The sequence below is a fragment of the Dipodomys merriami genome, unplaced genomic scaffold (assembly GCF_024711535.1).
Source record: "Dipodomys merriami isolate MVZ:Mamm:240054 unplaced genomic scaffold, mDipMer1.0.p SCAF_6, whole genome shotgun sequence".
In the NCBI taxonomy this organism is placed as follows: Eukaryota; Metazoa; Chordata; class Mammalia; order Rodentia; family Heteromyidae; genus Dipodomys; species Dipodomys merriami.
The window spans coordinates 68882428-68901446 of NW_027206179.1; the positions used below are offsets into that span (position 1 = coordinate 68882428).

At 45.2% G+C, this 19019-nt stretch overlaps 2 protein-coding genes across 5 annotated transcripts in view; both read left to right on the top strand.

Moving 5' to 3' along the window:
• Positions 1–5566, top strand: part of Spata13 (spermatogenesis associated 13) — a 129787-nt gene extending 124221 nt beyond the window's left edge. For all 4 annotated transcript variants that reach the window (XM_070003104.1, XM_070003103.1, XM_070003105.1 and 1 more), the window contains one exon: positions 788–5566. In XM_070003104.1, the coding sequence (XP_069859205.1) occupies positions 788–963 (176 nt within the window). In that variant the 3' untranslated portion in view covers positions 964–5566. The remainder of the gene's footprint in view (positions 1–787) is intronic.
• A 4655-nt stretch (positions 5567–10221) lies between these two features.
• Positions 10222–18485, top strand: LOC138813566 (complement C1q and tumor necrosis factor-related protein 9-like). The gene is made up of 4 exons (XM_070001987.1): positions 10222–10291; positions 13784–13971; positions 15623–15685; positions 17514–18485. Exons 2-4 carry the CDS (start codon positions 13806–13808, stop codon positions 18284–18286), a joined length of 1002 nt encoding a protein of 333 aa, XP_069858088.1. The 5' UTR covers positions 10222–10291; positions 13784–13805; the 3' UTR covers positions 18287–18485.
• Positions 18486–19019: the final 534 nt, after the last annotated feature.

The following is a 19019-nucleotide window of genomic DNA, read 5'->3' on the forward strand; positions in this document are numbered from 1 at the left end:
GCACGCACACACACACACACATATGCACGCACATGCACATGCACATATAAATAAATAAATAAAGCCAAAAAATTTTTCAACAAATCCACGGCAGGGTATCCAAGGTAAAATTCCAATGCAAGTGCCAGACATGGACTTGAGAAAACTAACTTCATTTCCAGCAAAATGTGTTTAATTACCAGCATCACAAGTAATGCTGAGTGCTCGAGAGTATGGGACATGAGCTGTGTAGTTTGTACAGTTAAAACTGGTTCTGGCATAGCTTTATTAGTTGATTATTTTGTGTTGGTCCTGGGGCTTGAACTCAGGGCCTGGGCAATTGTCTCTGAGCTTTTTTGCTCAAGGCTACTGCTCTACCACTTGAGCCAGCTTTTTGGTAGTTAATTGGAGATAAGAGTCTCATGGACTTTCCTGCTTGGGCTGCCTTTGAACTGCCATCCTCAGATCTCAGCCTCCTGAGTAGCTAGGATTACAAGTATGAGCTACAGCACCCAGGCATATCACTTACTTTTTCCTCTTTTCCAATATATTGCCTCACTTTGAGGTCCTCCCACTTAACAGTCTCCTTGCTCCTCCCTGTTGGTGGCAGTCGCACAAGGTCCCATGGTAACAGTCATTAGCCACAGGACACCTAAGAGGTGGACCACCACGGGTCTCAGGACGATGTTGTATCTCACCCAGTGTAGTTTTTCATAGGATAGCTATTAACATGTTCTTTTGGTGAATGTGGATAAGATTATTCCTTTGTGGTTATTGAGTGACCTGGTCCATGTTCTCCCCGAGTTAGGCTACAATGGATGCCCCGCGGCCCCACCCCACCAAAGCCTGCCACCCCTGCACCAGCGTCACATCACTGTGCCCACCAGTGTCCCACAACAGCAGGTTTTCGCCCTGGCGGAGCCCAAGAGGAAGCCCTCACTCTTCTGGCATACCTTCCACAAACTCACCCCCTTCAAGAAATGAGCCAGGCGGGAGCACACCTCCACGAACTATTGTAAGGAGAGAAGTACCTGCGTTTCCTCCAACTGAAGTCCATGGACAGGTCCTGGGCCCAGTGCTGAGCACTTCTTTTGGAACACTGATGAAGGGGAGAAGGAATCGTCCCTGCCTTCCGTCTTCAGAAACCCAGCTGCCTTCATGGAAGGGAAGCAGTCAGGAAGAGGTCATGTTACACTGGGAGCCTGGTGCACTCTGAGGTTCTGGAAGCTGGGAGCCAGAGTCATGCTCTGGGGGCTGGGGGAAAGAAGGATATGATGCTGGGGCACAGGCATACCTCTGCTGTGGGTCCCTGAGCCATTCTGGTCCCTAAGGAACAACTCAGTCCAGTTGCTCTTTCTGCATTTGACTTTGAGTTGAAAGGACTCATCTGTGGTCTAGGGGGAATTTATATGATTCTACTCATTCCCTAGAAGAGCTTTTCTCTTTTCTGTAGCTGCAGCTCTGGTGTCACCTGAGGCCACACATTTACCAAGCAACAGTGCAGGTCATATCTTACAAGCTTCCTCCCCAGCAAGTGAGGGGGGGGGGAACTGAGGCATCTGTCCCCTGGCAGCACAGCTGCCTGGGAAAAAATGCCACCACAGGCTGGTTTGGCCTTTCTGTCTGTCTCTGTTGATCCTTGCCTGCTGCATGCCTTGTGTAGATAATGCCTCAAGCATAAACCTAAGAGACTGCCATTCACACAAGCATTTTGTGATACAAAAGTTCATTGACTTTAGGTTTGACAGGCAAATAAGTGCAGGAGTTATGAGTAGTCTTAAAAGTACCTCTTCCAAAGGAGAGTCTTAACATCCTTGCCAATGAAATTACAAAGACACTGACACCCCAGGGGCAAAGCAATCAGCTTCCTGTTGACCTACAGCACTTTGTCACAGGAATGGGACCAGTAGAGTATAGCCATTGCTGTAGCAGAGCCTCTGTGGGCATGACAGCAACTCTCAAGATGCCTTTGTAAAAGAGGCTTGGAGGACTCATCAGGTCACACAGGCTAAGAGGATCCAGTAGATCATGATCTCCCTTTCCTTATCTCTACTGGAGAGTGTGAAGCAGTAGTTTTTACTGTGTCTGGAGGAGATAGACTTCACTTTTTTTTTTTTTTTTTTGCCTCCCTGATACCCTGGCTAGAGGATATCATTCCCCAGCCTCTGGGTAATAGTTCAGTTTTGTATGATGTCTTGCAAAGGTCTTTCTTCTTTCACAGCCCCATGCTTGAGAATAAGTAAGTCTATAATGTCATATATAAACATTGTTAGCTTAGCTACTTAGAAGGCTGAGATCTGAGGATGGCAGTTCGAAGCCAGCCCAGACAGGAAAGTCTATGAGACTTTTATTTACAATAAACCACCAAAAAGCCAAAAGTGGAGCTGTGGCTCAAGTGGTAGAGCACAAGCCTTGGGCAAAAAAATCTCAGGGACAGACCCTGAGTTCCAGCCCAAGGACCGGCACAAAAAAAGACAAATGTGTTAGTTCTTGATCTGTTCCTCTCCTCTGCCTCTTATCTCCAAATATCCAAATATCTTAAAGGAGGTGATGTCAAAGATGACCAAAACTAGAACTTCTCATGGGCCTTACATGTTTACTTAGAGACTGTATTGCTGGGAAGTGACATTGCTTTGAGGCCAGAAGCCTAGGACTGCTTCTGTGGGTTCTTGAACTCTGTGTTGAGACAGAAGAGGTGCTGTGTGGAATTTGTGTGTGTGTGTGTGTGTGTGTGTGTGTGTGTGTGTGTGTGTGTGTGTGTGTGTGTGTGGTGTGGGGTATATGTGCACATGTGCACACATGTGTGTATGTTTGTCATTGAATAGATAACCTCAACTTCATTTGCTTTTCTATAATGGACATTTTTACTAGCAAAATGGAATGACATATTTTGGAAACTGTACTTAACCTGATTGTTCTATACTGGAGTTTGTGTGTGTAGCCATTTGGAACCATTGTATTGTTTTGAAACTCAGAAAATTGCTTTAAGGAAATAAAGAAGAATCACTTGGCGCCTGTTACATTTCCAATGAGGATTCAGCTTGAGTGAAGGCTTCCAACTCCTTGGTATTTGCCAATGAACAATGAAGAAATGCTTTAAGTTTCATGGCCTGCTCTAATGTATTTCCCAGCTGAGCCCCAACTTCCGGCCCCCACCCATCTCCACAGACTTCCTAATGGCAAATTCTGAATACTAGGCCATGTTTGGGATTTGTTTATATGTGTGTGTTTGTTAGTTTTATGTAGTATACAAAAAAGTCACTGGATCAAGTATTTCGTGTATAGCCCCTGTTTGGATTTTTAGGTGACTTTTTGAGAACTAATGTATGATCTAACAAATAGAATATCCTTTGATTTCTTGAAAAATCTGTATGTCTGCTTTGAAGTTGGGCATGCTACTGCATCCCTTAATCCTAGCTCAAAGCCTTGCCTGGGCTATGTTAAGACCCTGTTTCCAAAAACCAAAGAGAGAGAGACAAAGAGACAGAGAGAGAAAGAAACAGAATATCTACTTTTGGACTTCTTACTAAATATCTTGGTTCTGTAAAGAATGGAAGGCCTAAAGTATCTTTACTTTTAGGCTGGTAAATTTCTGTAAATTTGAAAAACAGTGAAAAAACAAAAAGCCTCCTACCTGAATTGTGTGTGGATTAAATTTCATTGGGAATCTTATTTTTAATTCCCCTCTGTCCCCCTCCCCCCAACCCCCTTCCTCACTTTTCTTGATTAGACCAAAAAAGAAGATAGGACATTCAAATGTATTTCACTCATTTCTTTATTATCTCTAATTTTCCAGCTCTTTGGAAAGACAGCTGAAATACCTTCTGAATGTTGGTCTTGCCTAACATAGCAGTTGATAATAAGCAATCACAAGCAGTATTCTTTGAGGGAAAAAAAATTGTAGAGAAATAACAGGTCTGGTGTCTGGCCTCCAAACTGAAAGAGGGTCTTGTGCTTGCCTGAACTTTTGTGGGATGTTATCTGCATTGTTTGTTTTCATTAGATCACAGAAAAAAACCAGAAGTGGAGGCGAGGTGTAGCCGGAGTGGTAGAGCACCAGACTTAAGCAAAAAAAAAAAAAAAAAAAAAAAGCTAAGCAAGGATGTAAGGTCCTGAATTCAAGCCCCAGTACCTGCATCAAATCAAATCAAAAAGATTTTAATTCAAACGTTAGTTCACAGTGCAAAGCTTATGTGGAAGCTGTGACCCCAGCATCTTGCGACAGTGGGAAGCTGAGGGGTGGTTGGCCAGGACTGGACGGCCTTGCTTGAGGTAGAGAACAATGCATGGCCTGGTTGCCTGCTGCTGTCATTGTTGTTTGTCTAGGAGAGGAAAAGCAGAAGTGTCCTTTGGAAGATATTTTCCACAAGTGTGAGTAAATAGGTTTTCCACACCAGGAGGCAAGACAGGGCTTGTGGATTAAGCCACTAGCAAAGTCTAATCAAGTCATTTCATCTGCAGATATTTCTCTCTCAGGCTGCTTATTTTCAGGATGCAAAAGACTTTGAAGGGAAAAAATAAAACAAAAACAAAAATAGCCAGGTGCTAGTGGCTCATACCTGCAATCCTAGCTATTCAGGAGTCTGAGATTTGAAGATTGTGGTTTGAAGCCAGCCCAGGCAGGAAAGTCCATGAGACTCTTATCGCTAATTAACTACCAAAAAAGCTCAAAATAGAGCTGTGGCTCAAATGGTAAAGTGCTAGCCTTGAGGAAAGAATCTTAAAGACAGCACCCAGGCCCTGAGTTCAAGCTTCAGGTCTGCCACCCCCAGAAAACAAGAGTGGGGGGGGGGGAGCCAAGTGTTGGTGGCTCACACCTGAAATCATAACTACTTAGAAGGCTGAGATCTAAGGATCTCAGTTCAAACGCAGCCTGAGCAAGAAAGTCTGTGCGACTTGTCTCCAACCAACCACCCAAAAGCCAGAAGTGGAGTTCTGTTTCTAGTGTGGAACATTAGCCTTGCATTAAATAAACTCAGAGACAGCCATCAGGCCCTGAGTTCAAGTCCCAGGACCAGCACCAAAAGAGAGAGAGGCGGGGAGGAACTGTGGCTCAAGTAGTAGAATACTAGCCTTGGGCAAAAAAGCCAAGCAAAAGCACAAGGCCCTGTGTTCAAGCCCCAGTACTGACACAAAATTTAAAACCAAAAGACTTTGGTATAGCTGGGGGAAGAGGGAGCAAGTAGGGTAACCCTAACTTTCATATACATACTTTGATTCGTGGTTGATGACATTTCTATCTAGAAAACACTTTGAAGTAGTTCTGTAATTTAAGAGTCTTTTTTGTATATATTCACAACCACTGTGTGTGACCTGCTTGCTACTTTGCAAGATTTTTGTAAGCTTTTGACTCAGCTGCATCAAGACGGATTGTCCTGGACAAGTCTGTGTAGGTTACACTTTGGAGCTGGTGAGTTCACTTTCCCGGTTGAAGTAGGCTCTGCCAGATATGTATTTTCGTTAAATGAAGTTTTTTGTAAAAAAAAATATATATTTACAATGTTATTTTAAATGATTTCTTGTAAATGCTGTGAATCTTATACTTGTCATTTTGTATCTGTATATTAAAATGAATTTGCCAAATGGGTTCTGGTAGTGATTTAAGAAGTACAGTAAGCTCTGTCTCTGTTCTTTTCTAGCGTTTTCTCAGCTCTTTCCTTCTCTTCTCTTTCCTAGCTCTCTCTTTCCCACCTTTCCCAGATGCTCTCTTTTCTAGCTCTTTCCTATCTCTTTTCTCTCTCTTTCCCAGCTCTCTCTCTCTTTCCCAGCCACGCAGAGGGCCAACATGGCCTGGTGCCAGCCAGAACGATGAATAAACCTATCCCTTACCTGAAAAAAAAAGAAGAAGAAGAAGTACAGTAAGGAGGATATGGAAGAGGAGGAGGGGGAGGAGGAGGTAGCAACATGTACTCAAACCTGTAATCCTAACTACTCAGGAGCCTGAAATCTGAGCACCATGGTTTGAAACCAGTCCAGGCAGACAAATCTGAGACCTATCTCCAATTAACTAGCAAAAAAGCTGAACATAGGAGTTGTGGTTCAAGTGATAGAGCACCAGCCTTGACTGAAAAAACTAAAGGAAAGCACCCAGGCCCTGAGTTCAAGCCCCAAGACCAACACACACACACACACACACACACACACACACACACACACACACACACACACACACACACACACACACACACACACACACACACACACACACACACACACACACACAGCGGAACTGGGCCTATGAAAGCAGGGCTGGAAATGGGAGTCTTACTTTGGGTTTTGGTTGTTGGTGTTGCTTTCCTCTGATCCTGGGACTTTTGTATGCTAAGCAGATGCTATACTACAGTCTGGGTTTATAGCAGCAACTTTTGGCCCAAAGCAATGGGAGGTGGGTGACCTTCAGGACAGGCTCCCTGGCTAACTGGGACCTTCAAGCCCCAAGACCAACACACACACACACACACACACACACACACACACACACACACACACACACACACACACACACACACACACACACACACACACACACACACACACACACACACACACACACACACACACACACACACACACACACACACACACACACACACACACACACACACACACACACAGCGGAACTGGGCCTATGAAAGCAGGGCTGGAAATGGGAGTCTTACTTTGGGTTTTGGTTGTTGGTGTTGCTTTCCTCTGATCCTGGGACTTTTGTATGCTAAGCAGATGCTATACTACAGTCTGGGTTTATAGCAGCAACTTTTGGCCCAAAGCAATGGGAGGTGGGTGACCTTCAGGACAGGCTCCCTGGCTAACTGGGACCTATGCCTCCCTCCCCCAGCTCTACATATCCTTTCACTTTGGGGTGAGGTGATTAAGAATTTCCTTCTTGGCAGGCATACATGGCTCATGCTTGTAATCCTACTCAGGAGGCTGAGGTCTGAGGCTCTCATTTCAAAGCCAGCCTGGGCATGAAATTCTTATTTGCAGTTAGCCACCCAAAAGCTGGAAGTGTAGCTGTGGCTCAAGCAGCAGATCTCTGGCCTTGACACAAAAACTCAGGGACAGCACACAGGCCCCAAGTTCAAGCCCAAGGACTGCCATACACACCAATTTTTTTCTTTGATTAAGAGTTTCAGGCCAGCTGAGTAAATAGCCCATTGTTTGCTGTGAGTAATCAGAGTCCTGATGGGGTTGTCAAGGCTACTGTTTTTATTTGTTCACTTAGGTCAGCCAAACTACTTACAGCCTGCTCTGCTCAGCCCTCTAGGCCCGACCTGGGGCCCTTCACTTGGGTGAAGGAGGGTGAAGGTACCGAGAACCAAAGGATGGCCACACTTAGTGCCATAGCACAAAATGGAGAGAAGGGTGTTCTGGCAGAGTAGTTGGCAAGCAAGCTAGTGGGTATTAGCTGCACAGGGCACAGGGGAGACCAGTGAAGTGTGATTAAGGTCTCCAGGTAGCTACTTCAGGAGATGGGTCCTTACTGAATCCACACCTGACAAAGGCCACTGCAGAGCGTTGGGAGATCAGCCTATAGCAATAGGGAAGTCGGGCAGGTTTAAGCAGAGATGGAGCTGGGAGTGTGACTGGAATGAAATGACCAGAATGGTGAATGGAGGCTGGCTGTCACAGCCTTGTGGCCCAGGGTGGCACCACAGAAGAGGCAGACTGTAGCCAGGACTGGCTATTTAGAAGCTGGCTGGGTGGCAGTGGGAAGAAAAGGTATGAAATCTGAGGCAGAGCGACAACTTGGAAGATAAGGGCAGGGCAGAAGAGTGGAAGGTCACTATGAAAGTCTCAGACAGGAGGGGCGGGGGACACTGATGACCACTGGTGATACATGCCTGTAGTCTCAGCACTCAGAAGGCTGAGAACCAAAATTGTGATTTCCAAGCCAGCCTGAGCTATACAAGGAGATGCTCTCTCAAAGAATATGAATGAAACAAATAGACAGACAGATAGACAGATAGATAGATAGATAGATAGATAGATAGATAGATAGATAGATAGATAGATAGATAGATGACAGATGATGGATGAAAGATAAATCTTTATAGACATGTTAGATGATAGATAATGGGTAGGAAGATTATAGAACTGATAGATAATGGATAGGTAGCTTATTTCTAGACAATTGTTAGCAAAATGAGCTCCCTTCCCATAGCTTAGTCCACTCCTTCTCTTTTCCACAATTTAGCATGCTCCCTTCCTAGGCAACACTAGGCTCATGTAGTAAAGGCAGTAAATAATCAACTTCCAGCCCCCTTTACCTTGGGATGGTACTTCTCTGGGGCAGCTACCACTAGGCAACAAGAGCCCTTCAGCTCTGGGCAGCTGTAGGACCCCTTATCTACTTTTTGGGCAGCAGCCATAAATCCTAGTCCGCCATGATGAGGCCCTTGGCCCACAAGTCCACACCAGGGTCTCTGCCTCCTAGCCCCTTCTAGCACCTCCTAAACCTCCTAGGTTATAGAGGTCACCCCAGACAATAGCCGGTGCTTCTTCTCACTTCTCCCTTGTGTGGCAATAAATCTTTCTTTGTTCTGTGTTCCTATATGTCTGTATGGTTCTCTGGCAAAGTCTTTAATCTTTCAGTTAATCTTTCACAGATAAATGATAGATGATAACAGAAGTAGCTTATTTATGATGAATAATTGATAGATAACAGACTAGATAGGTTGATGATTAATAGATGATAGAAACTGGATGGGCAGATTATAGATACATTGATGATTGACAGATGATAGATAATGGATAGTAGATAGTGGGTGGATGGATGGGTGGGTGGGTAAAGAGATGAGAGTTGGATGTGACTAGCTCTACTAAGGTGAAGTTGCTGGCACCTGTAGTCCCCACTCCCCACCATCTACTATGTAGCCCCTTGTACCTCTCAAACTAGAATTGTGGCTTGGGGCCCCCTTGGCACTCCAAAAGCTATTGAGACCCCATCTCAATAAGCCAATAAAAAGCTGGGTACAGTGCTGCTATGTGTCATCTCAGTTACACAGCAAATGTAAATAGGAAGAGCACTGTCAAGGTATTAACACAAGACCCTATTTGAAATGAAGATAAAAGAGCCAGGGGAATGGTTCAAGTGGCGTGAGGCCCTAGTACTGTCCCACTCCCAATCCCCAAACCCAAAACGGATCCTTTTGTCCTATTGAAACTGTTTAGTTGTAGGTAAGTGTTAATTAACACTTCTTAGGGAAAGTTAAATATCATCAAGTAGCTGAAAAAGAGTGGTGGGCAGGGTGGGGATAGACGTGACCTGTGCTGATCCAGATTCCTCAAGTCGAAAGGAACTAGCAGTTAGGGTGCTGGAGGCTTATGCCTGTAATCTAGCTACTCAAGAGGCTGAGATCTGAGGATCATGGTTCAAAGACAGCCAGGAAGCAAAGTCCATTAGACTCTTATTTCTAATAACCACCAAAAAGCCCCAAAAGCCAGAAGTGGAGCTGTGGCTCAAGTGGTAGAGCACTAGCCTTGAGTAAAAAAGCTAAGTGACAGTGCCCAGGCCCTGAGTTCAGGCCCCAGTAGCTGCACAAAAATAAATAAAATCAATCAATCAATAGGACAGGCAAACCAAACCAAACAAAACAAAAAGGATCCCGGGGAGTTTACTTTTCTGCACTAATCAGTGCTGGTTGAAGATGCTACCTGACTCAAAGTTGGTGCAACATTGGGGGGGGGGGGCTTGAATGCAGGCAAGGCCTTCCTCTGTTGCTTGGCTTTTTTGCTCAAGTCTATTTTCCTAACACTTGAGCCACACCTCCACATTAGCTTTTTTTTTCTGGTTAATTGGAGATAATACTTCTTTGCCTGAGCTGGCTTCAAACTTTGATCCTCCTGAGTATCTAGGCTTACATACATCAGCCACCAGCACCTGCTATTGCTGCTTATTAATTGATTAATTAATTAATTTGCAATCATGGGGCTTGAATGCAGGACCTGAGCATTGTCCTTGAGCTTTTTTGTTCAAGGCTACCGCCCTACCACTTTAGCCACAGGTCTACTTCCAGTTTTTAAGTGGTTCCTTGGAGAGAAGAGTCTCATAAATTTCCCTGCCAGAGCTGGCTTCAAACTTTGATCCTCACATCTCTGCCTCCTGAGTAGGTAGGATTGCAGGCATCAGTCCACTATTACTACCATATTTGAAGCTCTTCCAAGCCCTCCCTCCATTCCCTCCTCTTCCTGCTGTTTTGCTGCCACATCCACAAGGGAATTGCAAGGCAGGAAAGGTGTGATTTTCCTTAGTTTGCCTGGATTCCTGACTTGTATAAGGAACCTGGATCCTGACTGCTGTCCTGGGGTTCAGGTAAGCTTTGGGGAAGGGTTCTTTACAGGCAGTTGGAAGTATCTGAATCGAGAGTATCTTGGGCTGGGCAAGTGGCTTAGTGGTGGAGAGCTTGCTTGGCATGCATGAAGTCCTAGATCTGATTCCTCACCAACACATAAACAGAAAAGGCTGGAAGTGGCACTGTAGCTCAATTGGTAGAGTGCTAGCCTTGAGCAAAAGCAGCTTAGTGATAGTGCCCAGGCCCTGAGTTCAAGCACCAGGCCTGGCAAAAAAAAAAAAAAAAACAGTATATTTCCTGTCCATAGCTTCCTACCCTTCCACCATCTGATATCTGTTGGGTAAGACAGAGATGAGCTGTTGGCAAATGTTTCTTCTTGAGCAAAAGACACTGGGAGAAGAAAGCAGCTTTGGAAATTCTTTTGCAAGATCTAGCAGCTGAAAGTAAGCCATTAAGAGTAACTAATGGACCTTCTTAGCTTTCTAGAAAAGCTTGTAGCCTACTTTGCACATATTTTAATTATGTTTCGGGGTTTTTTTCTTTTATTTCTGAGCTGGTCCTGGGGTTTGAAGTGAGGACCTTCAACTCTTGCTAGGCTTCCCCTCCCCGTGTCCTGCAAAGCTAGAGCTCTACTACTTGAGCCACACCTCCATTTCTGGCCTTTTTCTGGTTAATTGGAGGTAAGAGTCTCTTGGATTTGTCTGTCCAGGCTGACTTTGGACCATGATTCTCTGGTCTTAGCCTCCTGAGTAGCTAGGATTAGCTGTATGAGCCACGGGCACCTGGCTATAATATGTATGTCTTTATATTCATGGTTTATGTTAATTTTTACAGTATAGTCAAATTCTATGTGTTGAATTCACAACGTGAAGAGCATATAGAAGAAAGTATTCCAACAAAGGCACCTTAGAGATGCATTCATTCATAGGTTGTCAGGGAGAGAGGGCTGTCAGAGTGTTAGTTCATCCCTGACATTTATGCACAGGAAGCTGAGCCTTAATCAACATCGCTCAGCTAGCCAAGTGTGGTGATGCACACCTTTTTAAAAAATAATTTGTTATTGAGATTGATGACATAAATTTCACAGATCTCACAGCATTGTGGGATAATGATACTTAAAGTCACAAACACATTTTAACCTTCACAAGGGTGATACACACCTTTAATCATAGCACTCAGAAAGCTGAGGAAGATGAATCCAGAATTCTAGATCAGTCTGGAATACATGGGAGAGACCTTATCTCAAAGCAAATGAGGATACATTTTAAATATTTGGGTAGAGTGTCACTACATAAGTCACAGCTCCCTACCTTGGCAAACGAGGCTATCAAGCAGCAAAGTCCTGAGTTCAAATTCCAGTATTGGCAAATAAATAAACCATTCTGGTTTTCTCTTAGCTCTTCTCTATGGGGAGCAGACAGAATTTATCACAATTTGATGTCTTTATGATCTTGTGATTTTTTTTGGGGGGGGAGTCACTGAAACAATCTATACTGCATACCTTGAAAAGTTGAAAGGAAAAGTATACACCCCCAACAAAGGTTGGCCTGTGAACTGCCAGCCACTTCTGAGTTAAACAGAGGATTTGGCGCTGAGAAAACTCAACCCAGTTTCCTAAAAAAGCATGTTTCTCACTTCAGAAGGAAACATCTGCCTTTCCTTTTCCCAAAGTACTTGTTTTGCATTAGACTGTGCCCTGTGGTACTCAGAGACTTCCATAAGATGGTAAAACAGTCCTTTGGATGATTGATTAGCTAATTTTTATAAATACCTAGGAAAAAGTAAAAAAAAAAAAAAAAACTAGCACCATGTGCTGGTGGCTCATGCCTAATCCTAGCTACTCAGGAGGCTGAGATCTGAGGATCGAGGTTCAAAGCCAGCCTGGGCAGGAAAGTCCATGAGACTTATTTCCAATTAACCATCAGAAAACTGTAAGTGGAGCTGTGGCTAAAAGTGGCAGAGTACTAGCCTTGAGCAAAAGAGCTCAGGGATAGCACCTAGACCCTGAGTTCAAGCCCCATGACCCACAACACACACACACACACACACACACACACACACACACACACACACACACACACACACACACACACACACACACACACACACACACACACACACACACACACACACACACACACACACCAAAAACGAGGGACACTTCTACCATTTCACTACTCTAAAGAAACCATGTGCACCTGCATATATTTACTTCTCATCTACATGTATTTTCTGCTATAAATATGTATCAATACAATGTACATAATATTTTGGTCTCTTCCCCTTCCCCTCCCTCCCTCCCCCCCCCCTCTCCCTACCCCATTCTTTCTTTATTTTTTGGCAATACCAGAGTTTGGATTCAAGGCCTAATGTTCCTTCTCTGCTTTCCTGCACATGGCTGGTACTCTACCATTTGAGTCACCCCTCCAGCTCAGCATATTTCTAGTTAATTAAGATGGAGTGTCTCAAACTTTTCTGCCTGGACTGTCTTCACATTTTAAGCCTAAAGATCTCAGCCCTGAATAGCTAGGATTACAGGCATGAGTCACTGGCACCAGGCTAAGCCTAGGCATTGCTCCTTAGTGTTGTTGCTCAGGGCTATGCTCTACTTTTGCTTTTTTTTTTTCTAATTGGACATTAGATTCTCACCGATTTTCCCACCTGGAAAATCCCACCTGGGCTGGTTTCAAACCCAAATCCTCAGGTTTCAGCCTCCTGAGTAGCTAGGGTTCCAAGTGTAAACCACCTCTACGCAGACAAGTCTTACCATTCTTTTGAGTATATTCCAGGAAGTGGAAGTGAGGGATTGGAAAGTAATTAGGTGTGTGTGTTAGTATTTATAATGTGTACTTTTCATGTGCATATGCCAAATATGGTCTTTACATTGGCCTTACAAGTTAAGTAAGCATTCTTTTTTTTCTCTGGCTCAAAAAGTGACCTGCTCAAATTGAAACAATACATAATATGTTCTCAACTTAAATGTGGCTTCTGTATTTGTTGTTCCTATTAAGATTAGTACCAAGTTGGGTGCTCATGGATTTCACTGGTGACCCTAGCTATTCAGGAGTCTGAGATCTGAGGATCATAATTGGAAGCCAGCTTGGACAGGTGAGTCTTTGAGACTCTTTTCTCAAATGAAGCACCAAAAAAAGCCAGAAGTAGAGCTGTGGCTCAAATGAGAGAGCATCATCAGCCTTGAGAAAAAAAAAAGCGCCAAATGAAAGCATGAGGCCTTGAGTTCAAGTTCCACTACTGATTAAAAAAAAAAAAAGGTCCCAATGATGTGTTACCTCCTAGGACCACATTCTTTTCTTTTCCAGGCTGGCCTGGAGCTCACGATCTTGCCTCTACCTCTCACTAACACGTCTTTCTGATTGCAGTTGGGTTTTCCAAGCCATCAACTTTCTGCCCTTGCTTGCTCTGTGATTCCAGGACAGCCTGCTTAGGCGCCACCCCTTTCCCTGCCATGAGCAGAAGGCTGTGTCCATGACTTACTGGTTTTCCTCTTCCAGTTTGGTGAGTATCAGCTGAACCATGAGGATCTGGTGTCTCCTGCTCGCCGTGGGGGTCTGCACAGGCACCGTGAGCCCCCAGGACACCTGTCGGCAAGGATATTCTGGCATCCCTGGAAATCCAGGTCACAATGGCCTGCCGGGAAGAGATGGACGGGATGGAGCAAAGGGTGACAAAGGGGACACAGGTACTCAGCACCCTCCATCAACTTTCACCTTCCCACTCATTCAGTGGAGTTTCCATCTCCCACTGAGGTCTGGCCACCCTGGGGCTTGCAGGTCATATAATGGCCTGATCACTATCATGATATTCCCTGGGTGCAGGAGTAAAAGTGCCAGACAAGGCCAACAGGACCCTGGCCCCATTCCTAGTGACAACTTTGGTCTCTTGATCCAGCAAGCCATTTCAGTACTAGAAGCCATTTGGTGACAGAATTTTAGCAACATGAGGCCAATAGAACTCACGAGCTGGATCCTGATGGCCTACATCTGTAATCCTAGCTACTCAGGAGGGTGAGATTTGAGGACCATGGTCCAAAGCCAGCCTGGGCAGGAAAGTCCCTGAGACTCTTATCTCCAATTAAGCACCAAAAAGAAAAACCTGGAAGTGGCTCAAGTGGTAGAGTTCTAGCCTTGAGAGAAAAAAAAAAAAGCTCAAAGCTCTAAATTCAAACACACACACACACACACACACACACACACACACACACACAAATCGAGACATAACTTAGGGTTTCCTATAGCAGTGTCCATTAGCCACAGAGGGATGGTTCTAGGCCCCACTGAGTACCTAAGACATGAACAGTACCGAACCCTAAATTTACTATGTTTTTTTCCTATATGCACAGAACTCCAGGCAAATTAGGCACCGTAGGACATTAACAATAGTACTAACAAAATGGAACAATTGTAGACCAATGTCATTGGTATATCCCATTATCAATGTCACTGCCAAGGTCACTTAGGGGTCATTATTAAGGAAATCAGCTGCTACCTGTATACAAGCGTTTCCAGGGTGTCACAGTGGGCCTAACAACAGAGATAGTGAAGTGCCTAACAGGCAGCCATCCTACAGCAGCAATCCTACAGCAGGATGGCAGTGTTCACATCCTGCATGTGCTGCCATGAGAGGTCCTCACACTACTTAGCCAGCTAGGTATCAGTGGCTCACACCTGTGACCCTAGCAACTCAGGAGGCTGAAGTCTGAGCATTGCAGTTGGAAGCCAGCCTGGGCAGAAAAAGTCCAGAAGACTCTTCTCTTCAATTGATCAGCAAAAGTCTATAAGTGGAGATGTGGCTTAAATGATACCAGGCTTGAGGGGAAAAGTCAAGTCACAGCATGATGCCCTAAGTTCAAGCCCCTGTACAGGAAAGAAGGGAAGGAAGGAAGGAAGGAAGGAAGAAAGGAAGGAAGGAAGGAAGGAAGGGAGGGAGGGAGAGATGGAGGGAGGAAGGAGGAAGGAGGGAGGGAAAAGAGAAAGAGAAAGAAAAAGAAGGGGATGGAGGAAGGAGCAGAAAGTGAGAAGGTAGAACAAGGAAGGAGAAAGAGAAAGGGAAATAGGAAGGGAGGAAGGGAGGAAGGGAAAAAAGACATTGCTGTAAAATGGTTGACATTTCTGTGTACCCTTCTTTCTCAGGCCTCCTTCCTTGGCTGGAATTTTGGGGAGTCACCCCGTCCATTACATCACTCATTCCTCTTACCCAGCTCCACACTTTGGTGCTCAACACTCTTTCCACCCATACCAGTGGAAAGGAAGGGGTGCCCATCAGGGTTGGGGTCATTCCCCATGGAGACCAATGAATTTCATGTCTTGTCTGTTTTCTTCTTTTCTACCTAGGAGAACCAGGCCGCCCCGGGGGCCCAGGGAAGGATGGGATGAGTGGAGAGAAAGGAGAACGAGGTGAACAATTTAATACAGAACTTGACCTATTTCAGGGGTTGGCAATAGTGTTAAATGAGTCTTTGGAGTCTTGTCTGTAGCTCTCAGGAGCCAATGGCCCAGGAAACTCTTCTTTTCTCCTTTTCTGTTGGAGCCAGTCCTGGGACTTGAACCCAGGGCCTGGACTCTATCCTTGGGCTTTTTGCTTAAGTCTGGTGGTTTACTATTTGAGCCACAGCTCTACTTCTGACCTTTTGGTGGTTATTTGGAGATAAAAGTCTCATGGACTTTCTTGCCCAGGCTGGCTTCGAATTGCAATCCTGAGATCTCAGCCTCCTGAGTAGCTAGGATTACAGGCATGAATCACCAGTACCCAGTCCAGGCAACTCTAAGTGCTTTTTGGAAAGAGATAGATAGCAAATCTTTTCAGCTTTGTGGGCCAAGTGGTCTCTGTCACCACAGTACAAAAAAGCAGTCACACGCTATGGCAGTTCGATAAGTGGAGACTTGGTCCAGCAATGCTGTAGGTGTGAAGCTGACTTTTTTTTTTTGCCAATCCTGTGGCTTTGAACTCAGGGCCTGTGCACTGTCCCTGAGCTGCTTTTGCTCAAGGCTAGCATTCTACCACTTGAGCAACAGTGCCACTTCAGCTTTTTCTGTATATGTGGTACTGAGGAATCAAACCCAAGGCTTCATGCATGCTAGGCAAGCACTCTACCACTAAGCCACATTCTCAGCCCTGAAGGCTGACCTTTGAATGATCAATTCTACATAGCATGTGGTATTTCCTTCGGCCCTTTAAACATAGACACTTAGAGCTAAATACTAGTGGCTCACGCTTGTAAACTGACTCAGGAGGCTGAGATGTGAGGATTGCAATTAGAAGCCAGCCTGGAAAGACAAATCCAAGAGACTCTCATCTCCAAATAACTAGCAAAAAGCTGAAGTTGCAGTGTGGCTCAAATGGAAGAGCACCAGCCATGAGTAGAAAAAGCCAAGTGAGAGTGTGAGGTCCTGAGTTCAAGCCCCAGTAACTATACATACTAAAAAGAGGGGTGTGTGTATGTGTGCACATACATCTGCGAGTGCATATTTACATACATATAATTATGTATCATCTTGTATCAATTACAAACTTTATTAATTTGTTTAGTGGGAGTTGAACTGGGCACTCTCTCATCCTCCTCTCACTCAATGCTAGTGAGCAGAGCTCCAGTTCTGGCTTAAAAAAATTGTTATAGGGCTGGGAAGGTGGCTCAGTGGTAGAGCGCTTGGCTTGCATGCCTGAGGCCCTGGGTTCAATTCCTCAGCACCACATAAGCAGAAAAAAAAAAAAGCTGGAAGTGGTGCTGTGGCTCAAGTGGTAGAGCGCTAGCCTTGAGCTGAAGAGCTGAGGGATAGCGCCCAGGCCCAGAGTTCAGGCCCCACGACCGGACCCAAAAAAAAGAACTTGTTATAAAGGTGAGGTACAGAGGGGTAACCGTTACATAAGTCACATAAAGCGTACATTTCTTTCTTGGGTGTCATCCCTTCCTTCACTCTCTCCCACTTTTTCCCTCCTGTTCCCACCTACAAGTTGTATAATTCATTTTCAACATAGTGTCCAGTGAGTACCACTGCTGCATTTGTTCACAGTTACCCCACCAAAGGCAGATGAATGAACAAACAAGACAAAAAGAAGACAAAAAGTAACAAAACAAAAACAGTGCCAACTTTTTTTGGCTGGTTCATGGAGAGATAATCTCCTGGGCCTTGCCGCTCAGACCGGCTTCCAACAGCAACCCTCGGATGTCAGCTTCTTGATGGAAAGGTTTCATACAGCCCCTCTTTCTTCTCTTCTTCTGTGCAGGAGAAGATGGCAAGGTTGAATCAAAAGGCTCCAAAGGTGACCCAGGATCCCGAGGTCCCCCTGGGAAGCACGGGCCAAAGGGATCCATCGGCCCCACGGGAGAGCCGGGGCTCCAAGGAGAGGCTGGCCCTCAGGGGCAGAAGGGAGACAAAGGCGACGTAGGTCCCACTGGTCCAGAAGGGCTAATAGGCAACACTGGACCCTTGGGTCCCAAGGGCTTACCTGGTCCTGTAGGCCCCATGGGCAAGCCAGGTCCCAAGGGAGAAGCTGGACCCATGGGACCCCAGGGTGAGCCAGGAGTCCGGGGAATACGAGGATGGAAAGGAGATCGGGGGGAAAAGGGGAAAATTGGGGAGACTCCCGCCTTACCCAAGAGTGCTTTTACGGTGGGTCTCACAGTCCTAAGTAAGTTTCCTTCTCCTGATGTTCCCATTGTGTTTGATAAGATCCTATACAATGAATTTAACCATTATAACGTCGCCACGGGGAAATTCACCTGCCACGTGGCCGGAGTGTATTATTTCACCTACCACGTCACTGTGTTCTCCAGGAACGTGCAGGTCTCTTTGGTGAGAAATGGGGTAAAAGTCCTGCACACGAAGGATGGTTACATGAGCTCTGAGGACCAGGCCTCGGGCGGGCTGGTGTTAGAGCTGAAGCTAGGGGACGAGGTGTGGATGCAGGTGACGGGAGGAGAGAGGTTCAATGGCTTGTTTGCCGATGAGGACGACGACACCACGTTCACTGGATTTTTGTTGTTCAGTAGCTCATGATGGAGACTTGGCCCATCTACTGCTTTTCCTGGCAGGATTAGGTTGGTGATGGAAGCGATCGGATGAGTTCATGAAATGAATTCCTCAAATTAGTGATTGCCATCCTCTGGCCAAAAAAAAAAAAAAAAAAAAAGGCAAAAACAGGACAAGTGACTCCTAAAATTGGGTCTATTAACTTTTACAATCTTTAACTGAATAAAATTATTAATAAACAGTTGCTTGCATGTATGTGTGTGTGTTTGCTGGTACTAGGATTTAAGTTCAGAGCCTCTTAGTTTCTTCACTCAAGGCTGGCGCTCTACCACTTAGGCCATACCTCCATTTCCAGATTTTTTGCTTGAGGCAACTGGAGACAAATGCTCTCTTTTGTGTTATCAGGTATCAAGAAAGCCCTTCCCAGTGACTCATGCTGTGCTCTTGGATTGCCCAATCTTGGGAACTGTAGAAACTACATTTCTTAAGCAAGTGTGGCAATACACAGATTGAATCCCAATGTTTGGGAGACTGAGGCAGAAAGATCAATGAGTTCAGGGCCAGCCTGGGTTACATAGCAAGTTTGAGGCCACCCGAGGTATGTAGTGAGACTTTGTGTCAGAAATCAAAAAGAAGATACAGTAAATGACCAATCTCAGGTAGTCATAGCAATGGAAAACAGATGAACAACACCAGTTTTGACATTGTCTGGGCTCCTAAATCCAGCTGTTCCTAAAGGCAGACTTTCTGAATTGTACTG